The sequence below is a fragment of the Podarcis erhardii genome (genome assembly GCF_964252035.2).
Source record: "Podarcis erhardii genome assembly, chromosome: 2".
Taxonomy (NCBI): domain Eukaryota; kingdom Metazoa; phylum Chordata; class Lepidosauria; order Squamata; family Lacertidae; genus Podarcis; species Podarcis erhardii.
The window spans coordinates 76,529,930-76,552,218 of record NC_138498.1 but is presented as its reverse complement, the minus strand read 5'-3'; the positions used below and the strand labels follow the sequence as shown (position 1 = coordinate 76,552,218).

Genomic DNA, 22,289 nt, shown 5'->3' with positions numbered 1-22,289 from the left:
ATCACAAAAAATTGTTAGTAACCCACTTTATGTGATTCGCAGTTGAGCTCTCCAAAATTCAGAAATGGTTCTGAGGCAGTGCTGTGATCAAATCAGGCCTTCAGAATTATAATGTCAAAGTATTTCATTGCTGAGTCAATGATTTCGGACATAACAATATGGTGCCAATTGGACAATGGCTGTAGCATCATCCAAACAAACATACTATGGCTAAATATCTTCAGTTAATAGAATGCTGTGTGGATGAGACTAGGAAGATGAGGAAGGCTCTGTATATTCATACCATATGTGACCTAATACATGGGTAAAAGTGTCCCAGTAGGGAAATCATTTTGACCCGCAGTTTCCTAGTTATGTTTTTCCCAGATGTCTTTATTACCAGACTCTTGTCTTAGAATCCGATATGTTAAAACCTTCCCAGCACAAACATTTGAATGGTTGTCATAGTTAGGGAGATGATTATTGGTGTGTGCGTATGTGGTTGACAACAAATTCCCTCTGAAATTAACACATTTCTCCATTCTTACTAGGCATGCCAATGTTGGGAAAGTTTCCTAAAGTTGGAATTGGGATGATCTTTTAAACAGCAAAAAATGTCATTCATTCATCCTGCGTGAATTTGAATGTGATGGGTTGGGATTGACGTCAGTGATGATGGAAGTCTAGTTCTGGTCATGCCAGGATTCATTAGGAAGCATGAGTAATAGTGGAGGGAACCCAGCAGCCTGTGTTTTGCTGCTAGGATATCTGAGGACAGATCTGCCTTGCAGCCCAGTCAAAACATACAGAAGTTGGGCCAGTGGGAGAAGCTTAGGAACAGATAATGGTTACTGCAAAAAAGTAAGTGTACCTTTATAAGGTAGCCTGTGTCCCACTTTGAGGGCCCTGGGAATAGCATATTGAAATTGGGCCTAGACTATCTTGAAATTAATGTTCAGCACGTAGCAAATCACTAACATGAATCATGACTTAGCTATGCTTTAAAGCAGCCCCATTTAAGGTAATAGGACCGAAATTAATCATTACTAACATCAGTCCCATTGCTTTCGGGATACAACCCCTTTTTGTTTGTAGTTTTTCAACTGTAGTATTGGAGTAGCAGTGGATTGTCGTACAAAGCTACAGTGAGGCTAAATCAGATAAGAACTTAACTCACCACACACTTAGGGATCAGTTAGTCTATAAATTTAGGAATGGTTCCTTGAATACAACCAATGTGCAAGATATGAATTTGTAGGAATGATGAGATTATAAATCTAGCGTTCCAAAGTCGCCATTTCCTCTAATTTGACAAAGTTCCCGTGAGAACTCCTTAAGCTTTTACCCATGGATGTTTTTTTTTAATAAGCAGCTTATTCTGAACAAATATTTTCTCTTTGTTTCCTTGGCTCTGTAGAAAAATCAAAGTAATGAGAGACTTATTTTTTTGACCTTTTCAAGACCGGCACACACTGTTTTTCTTTGCAAGAAGAAACCAGATATTTAAGTTTATTCTCACATTCTTTTGTTCATCTTATGTTTCAAGGGCAATCTGTTTGATTTTCTGCGGCTAACAGGCTGGCGTGGGTCCAAGGTCCTTTATTTTGGTGACCATTTGTACAGCGACCTTGCAGTAAGTACTCCAGCCCCACTTGGAATTTTATCTCAGTGCTACTTAGTGGCCTCTGCTTGCTACCAAAATCCAAGGACAGCTTCATTCTTCAGTATTGTTGCTCTGGGATATATTTGTGGAAGACACCCACACTATGGCTTTGATTCTTCAATGATCAACTCCCATTGCATAGGTGGTTCCTTTTTAGCCAGTCCTGATTTGAAACCCATACCAGCATCAGGTTTATTGCAAAAGGTCCAATATTTTCTTCTAGTCTGCCATTTTAAGGCACATAACCATTTTTAAGAATAACAGTTTAAAAAGTAACTGTTGGGTCTACTATTTTTAACTTTATTTTTCTAAAGGCAACTTGCAAAATGAGAGATTTTTCCTCCCACCACTTCTTGCCTTTCTGCTTAGCCAGGATCTGCCTTATACCTTATGAGCAGAGAGGCACTATTTCCTTCTGGCAGCAACCCCTTGCACCTTGCAAGAACCATTCCAGAAAATTGGATGGGGCGGTGGGATGCAGGGTGTTTCTGTTGGACAGACGCCCATTGCTATGCATGCTTAAGTCAAAAATACTAGGGCCCACTGATGTCAGTAGAACTTGTTCTGTAATAACGGTGCATAGGATTCTATTCTGCTATATCTCTTTACATGTACATCTGAAGAGCTCCAGCCTGCCAGCTGACATTGTGCGCTGGCTCAGTTATACTCAAGCTGATTTCCTTGCCGAGGCTGCTGTTAGGAAAAACTCTGCAGAGCTTTTATTGAATGGTTTTATTGGGTACTTTTATCGTATCTGACATCATAGTTTTTGGAGTATATTGTATCTTTTGTATGCTATCTTCATGTTTTGGTAGGCAGGGTATATATATTTTTCATTAAGGGGAATAAAACCAAGTCTGCATGAGTGGTTGACTGCTTTTGGGAATGATCTGGCCTTGAGTAGACTCCTTAGCCTGCGGTTGCAGATGCTGTCATCTACAAACATATTTCAACTGCTGCATTTTGTTTACTAAGAATTTTCCCCTTTTTTGTAAATAAACATCACCATACATTTCTGTAGCACATTCTGTTCAACCCAGAGATCGCCACCCCCTCCTCTCCACTCCTAAGGACTGCCACTCCTCAAGGACTAATAAAGCTAAAAGAAGATTAATGTTTATTTAAAAATTGTGTGAGAAAGAAAAGAGTAGACTATAGGATAAAGAGAAAAGCTAACAACGAATAGTGTCATTCCTGCTTTTTGTTGGCGAGTAAGAACTGGATGAAAAACTGTTTCCTTCAGGCTATGAACTGATTTATCAGTATGCCAGGGCTATTAAAATGTGTATTGTGGGCTTATTTACAAGGCTGCATCACAGTATCGTATGCTATGCCCTTCCCTCCCTCTTTCTTAGGATCTCATGCTGCGGCATGGTTGGAGGACAGGTGCCATTGTTCCAGAACTTGAGACGGAAATCCGAATCATTAATACAGAACAATATATGCACTCTTTGACTTGGCAGCAGGCTCTTACAGGACTTTTGGAGAGAATGCAGGTAAAATAGACCAAATGGTGATTTTATTAGGTAGTTGCCTAGCATGATTATGGTTAGGCTTGCCATCACCCTAACCTTAGCTAAGCCAACTTCCTGGCTATATTACCTTGTTTGTATTTCTTTTCTCTGAAGAAAGGAGATGTAAAACTGCAACCTTCATAAGTATTAAATCATGTATTTAGCCTGATATTCAGATATGTTCAATATTCAAACATCTTGGTTTTGTTTTATTTTACTTTTAGATGTATCAAGATGCAGAATCTAGGCAGGTGCTACTGGAATGGATGAAAGAACGACAGGAAATTAGGTGGGTCTTGATATTTTTTTATTGTCTGTTCCTCCCCGCCTCAAAAAAAGAGAAAACTGTCATTGCATTATTACATAAATTCCAAACACAAATCTCGCACTTAATTAGGAACTGGTTGTGACTTAAAAGGCATTTTCATAGTATGCTAATCCCCAATATTGCTTTGCTTCTATACTGAACACAGTTCAGGGGTGCAGGTGGCCTACTTAAGGGCAGGTGAAGTAGCAAGACAAACATGTCGGGCACTCCTCATCTGTCTCTCAGAACTTAAGAGGTGCAGGAAAAGTTTTTAGCAAGCTCTGAAGAGGATGCTGGGTGCTCCCTTAAACAGACTAATCTACTGGCCAAACACAGCAGAGGAATTCTGAGTAGCTAACCCAATGACCGCTCCCCACATCAAATGGGCGCCTTTTGCGTGTCACATGCAGCCCCCCCCCCCCCGATCCCATGCAGCTTCCAGCAGTACAGCTTGGATTCGACCCCCCCCCCCAGGCTGGACACTTGGAGGTAGCCGCCTACCTCTGCCAGTCACCCAATCCCAGCTGGCCAGAAGGGATCGCCCTGCCCACACAATAATGGGCGGAACTTACCTGGGAGTTCTCTGACGGCTTCAGAGCTTCTCCCACCCTGCCCTCCCTCAGTTAAGCCTTCTTTTGCAGGTTAACCTCTTCTTTACACTGCACTGCTACGTTATGGTCACTGTTGGAGGCCGGAAAGGAATTTTCCTGCATTGGCAGGTTTTGCCTCCCCCGTAGCAAAACGTCACAACTTTGGCAGTTTCAGGCATTGGGCGGAATCCTTTAGTCTATCTTCCCTAAATGGGAGGGGCGTGAAGCGGTGACCCACGCCCCTCCTGCAGTGGCGATCCCAGGATTCCCCGTTAAAGGGGTTGTTTTGAGGGGAGGCATTGGCCATACGCCAATAGGTTGTCATTGCTCTCCCCTGCGACAGCGGCAAAATGGGGGGCGGGCTCTCTGCTTGAACAGACATTCTCCAGAGCCAGCCCAATTCCCGCACATTCTGGATAACCCTGATGTTCCCCAGATCCCCGACCAGGGACTGGGAGGGATAAACGCCCAATGCCTAAGCCAAGGTCTCCCTACATCTGAAGCTTTAATAAAGTTGTGGCCAAAATTTTAATCCCATAACACATTGTCTTGAATCATTATTCCACTCGGGTGTCGCCTGGGGTTGGCGGGGGGGGGGGGGTCTCCGCCTGTCCGTGCAAACCCCCAGACGTTTTCAAGGGTTTCTGTTCTCATGGCTTAATAGCAAATAATTTCCTTCCAGGTCACTTTCGAAGAATCTTTTTAACCCCCAATTTGGAAGCATCTTTCGAACCTTCCACAACCCGACCTACTTTTCTCGAAGACTGATCCGTTTCTCTGACATCTACATGGCATCCATCAGTTGCCTGCTGAACTATGATGTCAACTTCACCTTCTACCCCCGGCGCACTCCGCTGCAGCATGAAGCTCCCCTCTGGATGGACCAGCTCTGCACTGGTTGCATGAAGACTCCATTCTTGGAGGAAATGGTGCACATCCGGTGAAAGGATGTGTATGTCCTACTGCTGCAATACAGCTGTTGTATAGGAAGGGCCCAGCAGCTTAGCCTTAGATTGCGACCTGGTTACAGTGTGTGCCTATTGCTGTCCTTTGCCTCCCAGCACTTCCTAATAGATACTCAAGATGAACGAGTGAAAAGGCTGTGCAAATTATGTCTTAGAAATGCTTCACTGATAAGAAGTCCAAAGGTGAATTAGGTTCCTGTGCACTGTCTCCATAAAGTAGTTCCTTCTACATCGAGATTCTACCCAAAACATTTGTGTAGATCCAGAGTTTGTGCGCTGTGTAGCCGTGATCCGATGATATTCTCAGAACTTGTTGATACTATAAAGCCCTATTTGTCCATGTCTCTACCCAGACTTTAGATGTGACTTAGCTGTGATTATATTGGCAAATAGCTCTGGATGTATTCCTACTAAAATGTGGACACATTTATATTCTTAAGACCTAAGCCAGAATTACTTTTGGTTCACTAGCGCTGAGATGCACTCTAAATCCTTGGCAAAAGAATTTTAAACTTTAATAACTGCCAGCAGCTCAGAATGTGCTAGATTAACACTTGATTAGGTTATAAATTCAAAGGTGCTAGCTTGTGTATCTTTGCACAACTGAGCACAGTATAATAAACAACATATAGCCAATTCAGTTTTATGTACAAATGTAGTGATCAACAGAGCTTATTGTGAGCATGGCCCAGAAGGGCTAAACAAGCAAAGTTTCTCACCCGGTAGATCAATGACTGCTGCTGGGAGCATAGTGAGATTTCACAATAAGTAGTGTGCATTTCTGCTAGAACGTGGACTGGTCCACATGTACCACTTGATTACACTTTGACTCATAGCACAATGTGTGACCTGACCATTGGAAAGCACTGTGTTTGTGGTCAGCTGATGTGGTAGCTTTGCAATGGCTCAACAAGGAACGTAGCTGCTGCACTCGTCACATGATGTGTATGCATGTTTCAATCAGCCCTATTAAATATACCATCCCATATATTTCTAAAAACTACTTTTCACCATTGTATAAGTGTCGCTTGAATTTCAAACCTATTCTCTTAACTTGAGATCCAAATTTGGAAACAAATGGGTATTATTTAAGCATCTGCTACTTTTTAGCCTGACACAGATGAAGGACACAATCTATCACCAGCATGCTGCAAAAGGTGAGCCTAGGGTTTAATGGCTGAAGCCACGGGTGCTTTCTCCTTTGTGTGAGATGTAAACCTGGGTCTCTTTCACTGTGCAATAGGTGGAGCTGCCATTGAAAGACTACTCAGAAGAAGCATCAGCTAATACAAGTGGTGAGTTATCAGGACCATGTTAACTGAAGTGTTCCAGTGTTTGCACTTGCTCTGCATATAAAAAACCTCATGTTCAAGCTCTCTGTATGTTTAGGAATGTCCCATCTAAAATCCTGCAACTGGTCTGACTTAATAGAAGGCCGTTTCCTATATATTGGTAAAGGCAAACATTTTGGGCCGAAGCTAGTTTGGCGACACATCTTTTCTATATTTCATCATAATGGAGCCCCCTGACCCTCAACATAATACCTGTTTTTGTACCCAGCTACTGCAGATCAGAAACATACCATTTAATAGAACATCTTTCCCTGGAAGACTCACCAAAGTCCATTTGGGCTGGCTCTGATAAGCATTGCAGGTGTATAAATTAAAAGCTGGGCAGGGGACCTGTGTTTATTTTTTAAATATTGCAATATGATTGAATTCTATAATGGATTTTATGCTGGCAAATTTAGGTATGGCTATAAATAAATAAAGCTGCTCCAAATGATTCCAGCACAATTTTTTAAAAAATCTAATCAAGAACTATTTGGTCTTACAAATGGCAGTTCAAAACTGGAATTAAGCTGAACTGTGCATTGACATGGTAAATTGCATTCTCATGATGCCAAAGCAACCTTACTGTCAAGCTATAGAAATTGTTTTCACTGTAGTTGATGCTTTAGGAGATGTTTTGTTGCTCTTTCTCATGTATATGGTACCAAAGTGATGTCGTTTAAGACTAGGATACTGGCCTTTGTGTACTGTATCTTATATTTTACTCTTTTAGGGATTTATATTAGGATTCTACGTATTAGTCAAACACACTGAGCTGGTTTATAAAATGTGGTTTGATAAATTATTCTGTAGCTATAATAGGCTTAAGTTTAGTTGTGCAAAAAAAAAAAATCACTTTATCATTCACATCTTAAGTAAGGAAACAAACATACCTTAAAATGGCCTCTCTGAAGTTTTCTACTACAGTGGTACCTCGGGTTACATACGCTTCAGGTTACAGACTCCGCTAACCCAGAAATAGTACTTCGGATTAAGAACTTTGCTTCAGGATGAGAACAGAAATCGCCCAGCGGCAGCGCAATGGCAGCAGGAGGCCCCATTAGCTAAAGTGGTGCTTCAGGTTAAGAACAGTTTCAGGTTAAGAACAGACCTCTGGAACGAATTAAGTACTTAACCCGAGGTACCACTGTATTTAATGACAACTATAGTTATATGCATGTGTCCTGCAAGCTAATATATTATGTAGGGCTGTTATTTATTTATTGTTATTTCTTCTCTTTTGACACGTTCTCAACTATGTCAAGTCTGTCTTCAAACATGATGACTTTTAAAAACAGATAAGCACTGTGTAGGCAAACACATAACACTGTGGAATGCCTACAGGGGTGTCAACCAGAATAAAATGGGGGGAGGGGGAATAAGCCCTGCCCAACATTGAATGGGAATGCCCAGCCTTTCCAGAAATTCTAAGTGAAGGTATAAAACTTGATGTCACCTCATTTCCTTATTAATGTTGCCTGCTTTAAATGTGCCAATTAACTTTATACTGCACAGAAGAGATAACATGAATAACTAACATAACAATTCCTGCATCATAAAGCCATCTGTGACCTAGCTCTTGAACATGAAATATATTAAACAGCTAGTTTTCCTAAGTGATATAATATCAGTTTGGCTCAATGTTTAGGTGAAGGAAATGAGCATTTGAATAAAAAGCTGTAAAATTGAAATGGCAGAGAAACCAATTAACTTGCTATACTGTTTCCATTGTATTTACTGTATTCCGCAGAAAAAGTGATACTGGATTACTTGTCAGACATTGTTCTATCTAAATTATTCTTAGAATTTTCTTGTAGCATTTTTGAAACCCAACCTAAGGTTCTGTGTCATAAGGTGCTCAAGTTAGCATTATCCTCATTCTATTACAAGTAGGCTACTATGTATAATGTCAAATGGCTCAGAACTTGAAGAACTGAAATAATGATTTGGTCAAATTTTGTCCGAGCTAGGTAAAATAGTTTTGGCTCACAGGTCTGCTCACCAAGCATCCTGTTGTCAGCTGCGTGCCTACTTCATAACAATCTGCACAAACATTCATTCTTCTTTCCCACACTACACAGAATTTATGGTTTGTTCTAAGTGACCTTGCAAGTGTAGAATGTTTCTTTTGTTGGTTATTTACTATTTTTACAAAAATAAAGTATTGCATCATGGGATAATGACTTTCTCTTGACATTGTCTTCTCTTAGGCAGTGTGGGGATTACTAAATAATGGCTCTCAATCCTAAGGCAGAGCATACCTTTTCACCATTATGTATCCTTACTGTTGACTAACTACCTTCAGGTTCAAAATAACCAAACACTTAATGAAGGTTGACAACATTTGCTTGTTCCCATTCATTTACAAACATCTGTCATTCTCGGAACAGTACATAAATTCAGTAGGATTATAAACAAAGATGGGCCTGCAGTATTATTTCAAACTGCCTTTTAAGTAACATTTTTAAAAAGGGATCGGCAGAAGGCTCCATAGTGCAGTTTCAGAGTAAAGTTATCTAACTGAACTCAGATTTTATTGGCCCACTGAAGATTCTCCACAGCATCCACCGATCCAAACACATTCAAGAGTCATCATATTCTCTAAGTTTCAGCCTGAAGATTTAGGAGCAGAATCCAAAGAACGCAACATGACTTTCCATCCTCACCTTCCTACTGCCACTCCTTATGACATCCAAAGACTCATTCCTGACACCCAAAACAGCACAAGGGGGCTACATTCAAACAGAAAATTGCCAAAGTCCCTGTGTGCATGCAAGGGCAATGAGCTCTATGGGCCCCAATTTCCTGCACATGTATTTGAGAAGAGGAATGGAACTGAGGTATGTTAAACATTTACAATTCAAGCCGCTTGTTAATTTGTCACCATTGAAAGGGCAGGCAAGGCTTCTTAGCAGTCCATAGCAACCATATTCTGCTCATTCTGAATTACATAGCTTCTGGAAAAGTGTTGTTTCCAGCTTACTGGTCACCTTGAATTCCAAAGGCATCTGAAAAATCTTCTCCGGTGAGAGAATCCTGAAACATTCAAATACATATTAGCCAGTTAATCTGACAAGAGTTCTATAGAGAACAAGCTTGACTTTTGCAAGCTTACTGTAGTACAAGCAAACCGGTCACTACAATATCAATTCTCCACTACAAATATGCCATGTGGACCATCTGTGGCTTGGTGCGCATTGCAAGAGCAAAGGAAGCAATCATTTTGGGCAGCCTTAAATTCACCATTTTAGATCTTTTATTGAAGATTATTCAACAGCACTATGCCAAGATACTAAGTACCAGTACTGCCAATCCCAGTTTGGTGATCGCCTTCTGAAAGATGAATGGAAAGCAAAACTTTGCTTGTATTCAGATGCCATGATAGACTATGGTTTGTGATCACAGGAATCAACCTAGCTTTCCCACAAACTTGCATGCTCCCCTCTCTTTTCTGCTGAGACTGCAAGGAGAGCAGAAATGTTTGTTTCCGGTTTGAATTAATCATATTTTAACATTAGTCTGAACCCTAAACTGTAGCTAATCTTGAAGAAGCTGGCTTAGTTCTACAAACCATAGTTGTTGGTTTCCTTCAAATAGAGCGTTGTTAAGGTTTGCCACAGTTTTGGGGGGGCTCTTGCAAAAAGTTTAACTGCAGTTCATTGAAAAGGGAATGGAAAGCTTTCAAAGTTTCAGCTGTGCTGCAAGGGAGTGGCCAAGTCCAGAAGGAGGGTAGAATTTTCCTGTCATTATAAATGCTGGTTTATTGTGATACTCAGTTACAGCCACTAGACTGGGGGAGCAATGCCTCTTCAGATTGCCTGAAAATCAAGGCGGCTTCTAAATGATTCAGTTAAGAGACTAATGAGAAATGCTTTCTTAATTTTGATTATATATGGACAGTAAATGTAGAAAAGGTTGAAATTAGAAAAACTTCACTACACTTTGTATAAATATATCAACAAAATATAAAGACCAGTTGTCTTACCTCAAATGGCTCATAGATTGAGATGTCTGCTCCATAAATGGGATTTGGAATGGACACCAAGTGTGGGCTTCTTTCCTCCCAGGGAGAAGGCTCGTCATCTTCCAGCTCAGCCTACAGGCAAAGTAAAAATAGGCTAAGCATGTCTCTGCCCTTCTAACTGCAAAGCTGATTAATTAATTAAAAAAGGCACAAACCACTGGCATCAATTTGGTCTATAACTTTAATAATTAGTATTGATATAGTGATCTTTCATTAGTGCTCAAAGGGGTTCCCTCATCCCGTATACACCTGCAGCATGGCCGGCCAAATGAGCCGATAGCTAGAGTTGTCCTGCCTATTGTGATGCATAACTGAAGCTACAATGTGAGTGGGATGTGAGGAATTATTAAACTTTTAATCAAACTAATTATTTTCCTCAGAAAAATGAGTAGTTGCTAAAAAAAAAATCTTTACTTGTTTTTATCCTGTATTTTATTCTGTGAACTGCCCTGAGATCTTATGATGAAGGGCGGGATATAAATCTCGTAAAAATAAAAAAAAACAAAAGCTGGTTGTGCAACTGGTTGAGCAACAGGAAGTATCAGGGCTAGATAAAATCTGTTGCGCATCCAACTGTACTGGCTTCCTGTGCAAGCCATTCCACTAGCACAATTAGTACACCCTTAAGGGACTTTAAGTGCTATGTTGAATTCCTCCCAATACTTGGCATGGATGCAATGTTACAGGTGCTTGTGACCAGAAATGAGAATGCAACAAATTAGAAGATATTTCCCCACTTAATCCATATAATTGAAGGTGGAAAGTCTGTGGGAGTAATGAATGAAGAGCTGACACTTTGCAGGACTTGTAAACCGTTTAGAGACTATGATAGGTGGTATGTTAATGGTTTAAATAAACAAAATGCATGACGAAGATACCTTGAAATAGCGAAACTGGAATCCTTGGTTCTTCCTTTTGAGGTAGATGTAGGACACGCCAGCCACCATTGCACACAGTACTAGGGAGACTACAATGGATACACCGATGGTCACAGCAGCAGGTGATTTCACAGCACCAACAACCTGTGAAAAGCAATTTTGTTCGTATTTCAAAATGTTGGATTAGAGTCCTGCCTTAGTTAAAGGCAGCTATTGTTTTTTTAAGTGCCACGCTGTTCTACAGCAAATCCGAAAACTCTTATCATTATGATAACAGCCACCAGAGCAAGAGGTGAGTTGGCATGCTTCCTGCTGTGAAGCTGTAGAAAACTGCCAGAGAAGTTGGACAGGAAGCAGCAACCAATAAAGAAGTGACGCTGTGGGTTAAACTACAGAGCCTAGGACTTGCCGATCAGAAGGTCGGTGGTTCGAATCCCCGCAACGGGGTGAGCTCCCGTTGCTCGGTCCCTGCTCCTGCCAACCTAGCGGTTCAAAAGCACGTCAAAGTGCAAGTACATAAATAGGTACTGCTCCGGCGGGAAGGTAAATGGCATTTCCATGCGCTGCTCTGGTTCGCCAGAAGCGGCTTAGTCATGCTAGCCGCATGACCCGGAAGCTGTATGCCGGCTCCCTCAGCCAATAAAGCGAGATGAGCGCTGCAACCCCAGAGTCGGTCACGACTGGACCTAATGGTCAGGGGTCACTTTACTTTACCTTTACTTCTGACCAACCCCCAAGTAGCCCTGCAGCTTTCCTTCTCTTCAATCAATATAATGTTGCATCTTGATCATAATTTTGGCTATCCTGTTACTGCTGGGTAGCTAATCGGATAGTTATAGTATCATTTTGGCCTTGAACATAAGAAACTGGGTAATTTTTATGGCTTAGTTTTGGGGTGAATTTTCGTTTAAAGGTTTTGTGAAATTGGATATGGTTTATTTTGTTGTTCAGGATCTTCGTCTGTAAAATGAGTAACTGCACAATCTTAAAAAGCTGAAATTTTATGGAAAAAAGGAATTACAATCAGATCCATGTTAGTTAAACAACATGGCCTCCATATATATAGATTTGGGAACACACAGAGTCAAATCCTCTGATCATTATTTGCAAAGCACATCACTTCTTAAAAGACTGAATTTAAATCCTACTTATGTAGTAAAGCAGAGATGAATGGGATGCAAACTGGATTATTCTGCAGCAGGATAATTCTGAAAGATTAATACAAACCAACTAATAACCAACCTGGTCAAGTTGCCCGAGTTGAGGTGCCATCAGAGGTGCTTCAATAGCATGAATGATCCCATTGGAGGCCAGAATATCCCATTCAACTATCACTGAGTTATTAATCATCTTACAACCCTGGTGCAATAAAAGTGAAGAAAACCAAATTACTAAACCACTGAATTACAATTTAAAGACTTTAAGGATTGCAAATAAAATTTGCTGCATGTGGTGCAAAGCATTTTACACAGTCAAATCCATAAAGGTAAAGCTGATTCTGTTGTTATCCATATGAGATACTTACAGGAAAGCGGGTGTTATTTGTGGAATCTGCAATGGAAAGGTTGAATCCGGCTTGCGAAGGTATAACGGCACCAGACGTGAGATTGAAGCTCATCAGGGCCACGTCTCTCGCAGATGAATGAAGCTTTAGATCATTCAGTGTTAGAGACTGGTAAGACAAAGAAGAGTTTCAGTTCCATTCAAAGTTATGATATTGGTGAGAAAAAGAGGAGAGACAAAACCATAGTCAACTTCATTGCAACCTTCAGTTCAACCTCTCTGCATGACAACACAATATATACACACAACAGAAGCACAGCTGGGGTAGAGCCATTGGAAAGGATTGAACAGAGATATTGAATTGTATCTCTCTTCTCGTAGAATGTTTGTCTATCATTTGGAAGCCTCTGTGAGCAGAATGGAGGGGGGAAGCAATTTTCACTAATTCCCCCTTTCGCTGCCCCTGAGCCTGCCCCCCCCTCCAGTTTGTTCCCTAGGATTGAGAAGGATTTTTTTAAAATGGTGTCCTTCTATTCATGGAACCCTTCACTGGAGCAAAGAGCCATCTGTTATATAACTCCTGGTGCTTGGCCATGTAGTTACAGCAAATTCTGCATTCCTTCGCAAGTTGAATATGTTACTTTCTGTTCAAGTGAGGTCAGTTTAGTGATATAAAACTAGCTATGTTATCTGCACTGTTTGGACCCCAGTTAGGGTCTCTTTGTCCTACCACACTTCACGGACTGGGTTGCCAGTCTCCTCTGCTGTGAGGATGTTTCACATTCTGAAACTTAAAACATGAAAAGAAACTCATTCTTTTTTCAACGCCTCCTTGAAAATACCTTCTGCCATCAGATCAAAGAGTTTATTTTTAAACCTCAGTAAATAAATTTGGAGCTCAGCTCTGAGGACATTCTTCAAAGCTATTCTGCTGCAAAGCTTTCATTTACATTTAAATGACACAAGAACAGGGACTCTGTGGCTAGTTGATGTCACTGGCTTTATTTGGGTATGGAATGCAGATCTCCTCCTCTAAAATAGAAACCTTGTTTCAGAACTACTTTGAGGCCATTATCAATGCAACAAATTAGATTTATGGTTTAGCTGCCATGGCTTTCCCAAAATAATTCTAACATAATTTGGCCAAGGTGCTACAAACTTCTATTCCCTGAGACCGCAGAAATTCTGAGGACTCCATGGGAAAAGGGAATAAACATTTAATCTAGTCTTTTCTTTTGGAGGTCATTTGCTTTAAGGGAATCTGATTTGAATGTATTTTGATACAACGGTTTACTTCTTATCTTCTGATCTTATATTCGACCAGTTCTTGTAGACAGTGATGACCATTGGTTAAATAAGCCATACAATTATTCATGCGTTCATTCAACCAAAACTAAACCACTTTAAGGCTGCAGTGCAAGTACAAAAAAATAATATTGCAAAGTCCTGTTTTGCATTTCTTACCACATTTTTTCGAAAGCCGGAGTTCAGGGGTACAAAAAGAGTTTTGTAAGTCATGTCTGTGGAGAGGAAATTAAAAAATTCCCATCCTTCTTGGGTGGCATTGGCATAATCCAGTACCATCTGAAACAGAGAAAGGAACGTGGTGGTCAGCCTAAAAGAATAGTTCTGTTCTTGGAAGCAGCAGCCACCCCCCTTCTCCTTTAAACATCGAGCGAGCAGAAGGGTAGAATACCTTCTTCATGAACCTCTTGGGACAAGTCCATGGCTCCCTAAGCTGGGAGCCCCTGCTCTCAGATACACATAGCAGCAAGAATACATAGAGAAAGTCACCTCCCGAGGCCTCCCTGCTCCATACTAGCCAAAAGAAGCATTAATGTACTTACAGAATAGTAGACTGAGAAATTTGCCTTCTGGGCCAGCACTGCCACAAGACTCCCTGTGCATGTGTAGCCATCTCCCACAAACCCATCCCTACAGACACACTGCACATCTGAAAGAGGGGGGAAAGGAGGAAGAGATGGTGTAAACTTTCGTATGCCATGATTTGGCATGCAAATCAGTTTCAGGCAACAGAGCTTCCATCCCACTTAGCTTCACTTCTCTATTCCATCTCCAATTCAGCTTGGGGCACTCGCTAGCTTCAATATCCCCATCTAGCCAAACTTGAGGTATCCCTAGTTTGAACTCATACTGATCAAGCCGTACTTTCTCACCTTGAGCTCTGTAGCAGTAAGCATCCCACTTCTCACTGGCGTTACTTCGAAAGCCATAGTCCACAATTCCAACATGGTGACCACCACACTTCAAACTCGGGTACACAGTTGGGTAGCCTGCAGACCTATTATAAAGCCAACCTACTATGCACCGGTGGAAACCCATCTGGAGAAAGAAACGAAACACAGGCTTCTCTTAACGTCCTGTATTTCAGTCAGACCATGACCTTGAAGAGGTTCTCTCCCTGAGAACCAACTTGCTCTTATACACCATGTACTTGTCTCACTCAGACTGCCATGCCTGGGCTGGAGGGGGCAGTATTTAATTTCATTCACATGTTATAGGCAAGATGCTCATTGACCAAATGTTGCTATTGGGTGGAGTGCGGGAGTGTGTGGGGGAGGGGAGGAACCCACCTAGGAGCATTTACCTTCCATGCTTGTTCATTCACGGCCTATTTCATCACAGAAAGAGCAGGTCAACACCTATAGTAGGCCCACCTTATGAAATAGTTTGAGTGTGTTAGGCAACTGCTGGGAAACAACACCCAATAGGAATGTCGAGGGCTTCTTGAGGCACATGCGTGCACAAACATGCGTGTGCATGCACGTTCTTAGCAACTTGGTGGGAGAAGAGCTGAACTCCTCAGACCAACTGTGAAGGGAAATGAGCGAGGCAATGGCTGCACTGTTACCTGTTGTGCCGCAGACAGCTGCTTAAGAGTAGCCACTGTCGCTCCCTCAGCAGCACAAGCCGCTTCAGCCTCTTGATAAGTAAATCTGTACTTTCCCTGGGGAGACTGCAGGTGGAAGACCCCGACTGTTTTTTCTGGAAAACAAGCATACAATATTGTGCCTCTTTAGACATTGCTGTGGGTCAGATCTGGAAAAGTGCCCTTTGGTGTGCCCAGCACAAATGACTGTGGGCCCATCTCTGAGGGAAATGGTTTGCAAATCAGGGCTAACGCTTCCCATCCCCCATTTTCTTCTCCAGACTAACAGCCTGCAACCCAAACGCAATAGGTGACCTGCTGAAGATTGAGCTGCAATTGTATTTTCTGATTGCGAGGCCTTTTTCCTTTTCAAGGAAAGCGTTGTCTCAGAGACAGGGGAGGTCATGGAAAAGAAAGCTGAGTGATAGCTTTTGGGTAGGCTTTCCATGGTAGTGCCAAGGAAACAAGTGTGCCCCGGGGGATGATATCCTCTGATCTAATAGATAATGTATCAAAATAGTCAAGGAAAGAGGTAGTAGATGTCTGCAGGCAAAAGAGGCCACCAATAAATTTCAAGAGGGGCAGTAGAGGAAAGCTCATCAAACTGGATGAGTGTTAATGGGAAAGAGAAAGATGGACCTGAATGGGTATGTATCTAGCTTTGCCAAGATGGGGTCTGGGGTTCCCCCTCTGCTGCACACACACATTACAAGGAAGAGAATGAGGCGGAGGAGGGTTTATTTCCCACCCTTTCCTCTAAGGTCCTGGGGGGCAGGTTACAACTGTGTATAATACAACACTAAAAACTATTTAAAATCTTACAGGTACAAAGCATACATCTTATAAAACAAGGATTGTTCCATGGAAATTATAGGATGGTAACAGGGACTTGTACCTTCGAAATGCAGGTCACTACAGAGAGCCTCAGAGTGGCACTGCCCATTATTTTCCAAGCAACGGTCTATGGGTGGGATAGCTTCCTCCAAGCACTGGATTCCATTTCCAACATAACCGGCATGGCACTCACACCGCCGGGAATTCTGCATGGCAAAGGAACCCACATTATCACTGCAATCTTATGACCAAACACAGGACGATGCAGAAGGCAAGGACCATTGAGGGGAAAGACAACTGAACACCAAGCCAAAGGGGAAATGTCATGCTAAGTCTCCTGATAACTTTACATGTTGGAACGGTCAAAGAGGGGTTAATTCTTAGGTGACACTTTTCACTGAATTGCATTTCCAAATCCAAACAGAAATCTTTCGCCTGCATCACTGTGCTTTGTATTTTGCATGAATTCTCATGAGCTGAAAATGGTGGTGACCTGCTCATGATTTTTTTCAGGAGGCTGAAGAAATGTGTGAGTTTCCCTGCTCTCACAAATGTGGTTTCAAGTCATCCAGCTAGGCAGTGCTTTGCCTTGATTTTGCTAAAAGTGCAATGCAAGGGTGGGGCGGGGGGGTTATTTCCTATATGCAGCGCACTGACAAGCAAACTAAATATGAGATCTCCTTCCCCAGCTCCTAGCTACAACTGTATAGCACAGAAAATTCCACATTCCTTTACTGAAGCTTAGGTTTGCAAGCGGACAACAAGAATACAAGTGGTAATGTGAAGAACCTCAGAGTTTCTATAGCCACTGTCCATTTTCATCCCAAAATTTTCCTAGGACTTCTACGCTCTGTATTATACCAAGAGTCATACTTACAGGACCTGTGTTGATGCAAGTGGCATGCTCGCTGCAATCTCCATTCATGCCATCTGCACACCTGTCAATAGGGCTGCAGATGTAGCCATCACCTTCGTAGTCTGGGAAACAGCTGCAGGAAACATCAATCCCAATCTGTGTGCAGTTGGCATAGTCACTGCAGTCACCGTTGTCTTTCGCACACCGGTCAATCACTGTATGAAAAAGAGAATTTTCAGTAAAGCCTCACTTCTGGCTCTCTAATTCTCCTGCTACCAATTGGGGAACAAGACTCACCTGGTACTTCTTTTGCCATTTAATAAGAATAAGACTATTAATTTATTACTTGCACACTGCCCATCTGATTGGGTTGCCCCGATCACTATAGGTGGCTTCCAACAAAATATAAAAACACACGGAAGTAGGGATGAGCAGAGTCCTTCAGTTCCACAACTGTTCTGAGAGATGCCACCATCCCACTGACATTGAATTTTAGCAGGATTGCCAGGTTTTGGAATGTGGAAACAAGTTTTGTACATGTACTCAGAATTGGTGGGGGAAATTAAAAGCAACATCAACTCACCATTCATTCTTTTTAGTTTTAAAAAAACATACTTGTACAATTGTGCTTCTACACTACTATGCAACTGCCCATATTATGATGGAAAGACAGCTCATTTTTAAGATTTACCTTTGATGAGTTTCTAATACAAAGAGTGCAAAAAAAGGAAGCAGCTTGGAAAATTCGAAAAATGTACCTCCACAACAATGCGTTCTGGTATAGAGGAAACCAATCATCCAGCTTGGAATCTGACAGAAGTGATTCTATAAACATCTCTATTCAGAAAGTACTTTAGAAGAGCAGTTCCAGATGACCCTAATGTCCAAGGACCTTCTGAATTGACCAAACCAGTACCAGCAGGCAAATTACATTTTATTTTATGTATACTACAAGTATACTGCATTGTCAGGGCTCTGCAATGTTTGAAAACGAATAATAAAAAATAACTTGAGAATCCAAGCATTTGATTGTTATCAACTTTTTAGAATCATGACCAGTGCTCTGTCTCTAAGTTTCAATAACTAGAGTAGTTTGGGATGGATTTCAATTCAGGGAAGCATGCTTTAAAGTAACCCTCTCAGAAACAATTCTCCTTAGCAGTTTTCCATCTGTGAATCTAGAATAACAATTCTCTTCAGAGGCTAAGAATCCTCCCAAATATTCCTTCGGGGAGGGTTCGTTTGTAATGAGATATGGCCTTTGAGCTTTCCAAAGTCCACACCTCATTACAAACCTTCCCCAAAGGAATATCTGAGAGGATTCTTAAGAGTTCTATGGTGGTGATCCTCAGTTCAAAGCAGTGACAAATAAACCAGTCTCTAAATTTATCCACACTAACCTTTCTTCTCTTTTCCAGGCACGGTCTGCACTTTATAACTCCATGTCCGAACACCCTTTCTTCTTCTTCTTTGGTCCAAACCCTTCCTTTTCAAAACCTGCTTTTTAAAGCTCAATCAGAGCAAATGACAATCCGTGGGAAACCCAAATTGACATTTGTTCCAATCAAGCACTAAAGAGCAGGGTTTTCAGGAGGAAATCTCGGGGGCAAAGCAAAAAACAAACCACTTGGACATGGAGCTTTTAAGTGTGGACCTGTGCCTCGAAAGAGCAGGGCAAAGGGTAAGCATGGATAAGCCCTCTGTTTGTAAGACCATGGTCACAGTATCTTGCAACATTACTGGGGGAAAACCAAAACCCACGCAGACTTGATATAGTCACTTGGAGAATGCAACCTTGCATCCAAGGATGCAGCATAAGTGGTCTTAGGATGGTTCACAATCTAAATTTGTTGCTATTTGCAATACCACTGTATTATTGAAAGCTTTTCTGATACTACCCCAACATGACAAGAGTCTTAGTGACTGATTAATCATGGTTCTTAAATGCTAGATTCATTCAATACCTTTGCATGTCCATCCGTCTCCCTCATAATGTAGGCTACATTCGCATGTATTATTGGACCGGCACACAGCATTACGATGGCAGGCTGGGGAACACACAGGCACCACAGCTAGATATAAAAGAAGTCAGGCTCATTAGTCAATTCCATTCCATTTTCAGACACATTTCAGGGCTTATTTCACAGCGCACTGCTTTTCCAGCTAGAGATGATGTGGGAAGTCCACAAACTGGCAAATTTCCTCATGTCCAGGAGGAAAGTTTTGTTTGAAAAAGCATTTCATCTGCCAAAATTTCTCATAGGAACAAAAATGCAAGTGAGCAAAACACATCTAACACATCTCAAATCAGTTTATTTCAAGAGATTGCACCTCTCTTCTCCCACAACCCCCCCCCCCAAAATCATGCCATTATTGTGTACAGTGAGGCTGGTCAAACCTAATCTTCTTTTGCTCAGTTTATAGACATCAAAGGCACTCTGGGCTAGTGTACAGTGGACTGTGTGTGTTGAGCTTGCACAGGGGTAGCTGCAATTTCTCATTCAGCGTCAAAGCTTCCTTGGGCAGGTCACTTGCTTCTCAGGGAGAAAGTAAACATTACAAGAAATGTAAATGACTAGGGTGCTCTTCAGTATCAGAACCATGGCATGCAGAAAGGCAATGACAGCTTCCCACATCAAATGGGGGGGCGCCTTTTGTGTGGTCATGAGCAGCCCCCCCCCCCCGAATCCCAGTGCGGCTCCTGGTAGTACAGGCTGGCTTCGCCCTCCCCAGGCTGGGTATCTGGAGGTCTCCACCTACCTCAGACAATCGCCCAATCCTGCCTGGGGAGGCGTTGCCAGGGGATTGGCCAGGTAGGGGGAGGGACCGCCCTGCCCACACAACAGGTGAATCTTACTTGCCAAGCATCAGTTGGCTCCAGAGCTTCTCCCACCCTGCCCTCCCTCAGTTAAGCCTTCTTTTGCAGGTTAACGTCTTTTCCACAGGTATTGCCTCCCCCGTAACAAAACATCACAAGGCAGTTTCAGGCCTTGGGCGGAATCCTTTAGTCTAGCTTCCTAAATGGGGGGGGGGGGTGAAGCGGTGACCCACGCCCCTCCTGTGGCGATGATCCCAGGGTTCCCCATTAAAGGAATCTTGAGGGGAGGAATTGGCCATACGCCAAGAGGTTGTCATTGCTCTCTTGCGGCGAAACGGGGGGGGGGGGGCTCTCTGGAGAACATATGTTCTCCGAGCCAGCCCAATCTCCACACATTCTGGATAACCCTGCAGTCTCCCAGATCCCCGGCTGGGGACTGGGAAGGATAAACGTCCAATGCCTGAGCCAAGGTCTCCCTACATCTGAAACTTAATAAAGTTTTTTCCAATTTTAATCCCACAGCACGTTGTCTTGAGTCATTATTCCACTCGGGAGTCGCCTGGGGTTGGGGGGACTCCACCTGTCCACACAAATGTAACCTCCACCTCTAAATCCTGACAAAAAAATCTCACCAAGAGCAACGTCCCTCCCAGGATAAATAGCGGTGAGGGAGGTTGTGGTCAGGGCTGCAGCATGGAAAGAAATCCCCTCTACATGTTGTTGTTTATCCCTGCCCCCCACAGTGTATATGATAATTATTCTTATGAATGTGCAAAAAGATGTAATCACAGCATAATGGGTCATTTGGCTTCCAGGCTCACTTTCTTAAGCAATTTCCCATTATGCTGAGAAAACCGGTTCAGAGAGCAATATAAATCCCTTGTGCTTGTGAAAAAAAGGAGAGTAGAATTGCCTGTGACATAAGTTGAGCAGACAGAGGGAAGGAAGAGGTTACTTGATGACACTGCCATTGTCTCCAGTTCTCTGGATTTGTTTATTACAGGTCATACCAGTATTTAGCATTTTATTATCTTGTCATTCAAGTCTCACATTCCTGAACTGATCCAATTATTTGAGAATCTCTGTATTTGTTTATCCCTTTAACCCTCCCCATACTTGCCAAAAACACTTTGCTAACTAGATTTCCTGGGCTGGGCTGGAGGCACATGATCCAGAGTGGGGGAAGGGCAAGCTATGGATTTGGAAGGCCTGCCATCCCTATACATACCTATGGCGTCTGCACTTGGTGCTTTTTCATCTCCACCTTGTTGCTACAAACTTTTAAAGCTTTTGAAGCACTCCCAAAACTTCCAAAAAGATTTTTTTGCACAATAATGGGATAAGAACAAGACAAAAAATAAGGGAAGCACCCAGGAACTGTGTAACATGATCCTTTCCCTAGAATGTCTATCAAGACAGTGGGAAGAATGCTGCTTAGGGATTTAGCTGGGGTCTACTTTACCGAGTTCAGTCTCGCAGCGCTCTCCTGTCCACCCTGCACTGCAAAAGCAGAAGCCATCTCCGTGCAGCCCCTCATCACAGATCCCATTACTGGTACAATTGCACTCTGCAAAGGAAAAAAAGCAATAGTCACTGTCTTGGGCTAGTGTCAAAGCAATGATTCTTCCACATCAACTTTGTTGGACTGGTCATGTGGTGCAAATGCCTGATTATCGTCTTCCAAAGCAACTAGTCTATTCCGAACTTAAAAATGGAAAGCATAATACTGGTGGTCAACAAAAGAGGTTTAAAGACTCTCTCAAGGCAAATCTAAAAAAAATGCAATATAAACACCAACAACTGGGAAACACTGGCCTGTGAGTGCTCCAGTTGGAGAACAGCCTTTACCAAAGGTGTCGTGGGCTTTGAAGACACTCGAACTCAGGACAAAAGGGAGAAATGTGCCAAGAGGAAGGCACACTTGGCAAACCCTCACCATGATCAACTCCTGCCCGGAAACCTATGTCCCCACTGTGGAAGGACGTGTGGATCCAGAATTGGCCTCCACAGTCACTTACAGACTCGCTGCTAAAACCCTGTTTGGGAAGACAATCTTACTTGGCTACGAGTGATCGCCAAAGAAGAAAAAGAATAAGCTAGATACAAAGAAGCTGACTAATATTAAAGGGCTATTTTT

General features: G+C 42.3%; 2 protein-coding genes across 4 annotated transcripts in view; one reads left to right on the top strand and one right to left on the bottom strand.

Annotated features, from left to right (window-relative positions):
* The window catches only part of NT5DC2 (5'-nucleotidase domain containing 2), a 28,918-nt gene extending 22,100 nt beyond the window's left edge, over positions 1–6,818 (top strand). Inside the window, exons 11-14 of the mRNA XM_081847346.1 lie at positions 1,526–1,612; positions 2,998–3,138; positions 3,381–3,445; positions 4,736–6,818. Coding sequence (XP_081703472.1) covers positions 1,526–1,612; positions 2,998–3,138; positions 3,381–3,445; positions 4,736–4,997 — 555 coding nt within the window. The 3' untranslated portion in view covers positions 4,998–6,818. The remainder of the gene's footprint in view (positions 1–1,525; positions 1,613–2,997; positions 3,139–3,380; positions 3,446–4,735) is intronic.
* A 1,237-nt stretch (positions 6,819–8,055) lies between these two features.
* Positions 8,056–22,289, bottom strand: part of STAB1 (stabilin 1) — a 93,090-nt gene continuing 78,856 nt past the window's right edge. For 2 of the 3 annotated variants that reach the window (XM_081851618.1, XM_081851619.1), the window contains 13 exons: positions 21,615–21,719; positions 19,299–19,406; positions 17,356–17,549; positions 16,540–16,684; positions 15,627–15,760; positions 14,932–15,097; positions 14,602–14,708; positions 14,219–14,338; positions 12,777–12,923; positions 12,494–12,613; positions 11,252–11,395; positions 10,335–10,445; positions 8,056–9,385 (listed from right to left, as the gene is read on the bottom strand). In XM_081851618.1, the coding sequence (XP_081707744.1) occupies positions 9,329–9,385; positions 10,335–10,445; positions 11,252–11,395; positions 12,494–12,613; positions 12,777–12,923; positions 14,219–14,338; positions 14,602–14,708; positions 14,932–15,097; positions 15,627–15,760; positions 16,540–16,684; positions 17,356–17,549; positions 19,299–19,406; positions 21,615–21,719 (1,658 nt within the window). In that variant the 3' untranslated portion in view covers positions 8,056–9,328. The remainder of the gene's footprint in view (positions 9,386–10,334; positions 10,446–11,251; positions 11,396–12,493; positions 12,614–12,776; positions 12,924–14,218; positions 14,339–14,601; positions 14,709–14,931; positions 15,098–15,626; positions 15,761–16,539; positions 16,685–17,355; positions 17,550–19,298; positions 19,407–21,614; positions 21,720–22,289) is intronic. The other variant, XM_081851617.1, reaches the window with a different exon arrangement.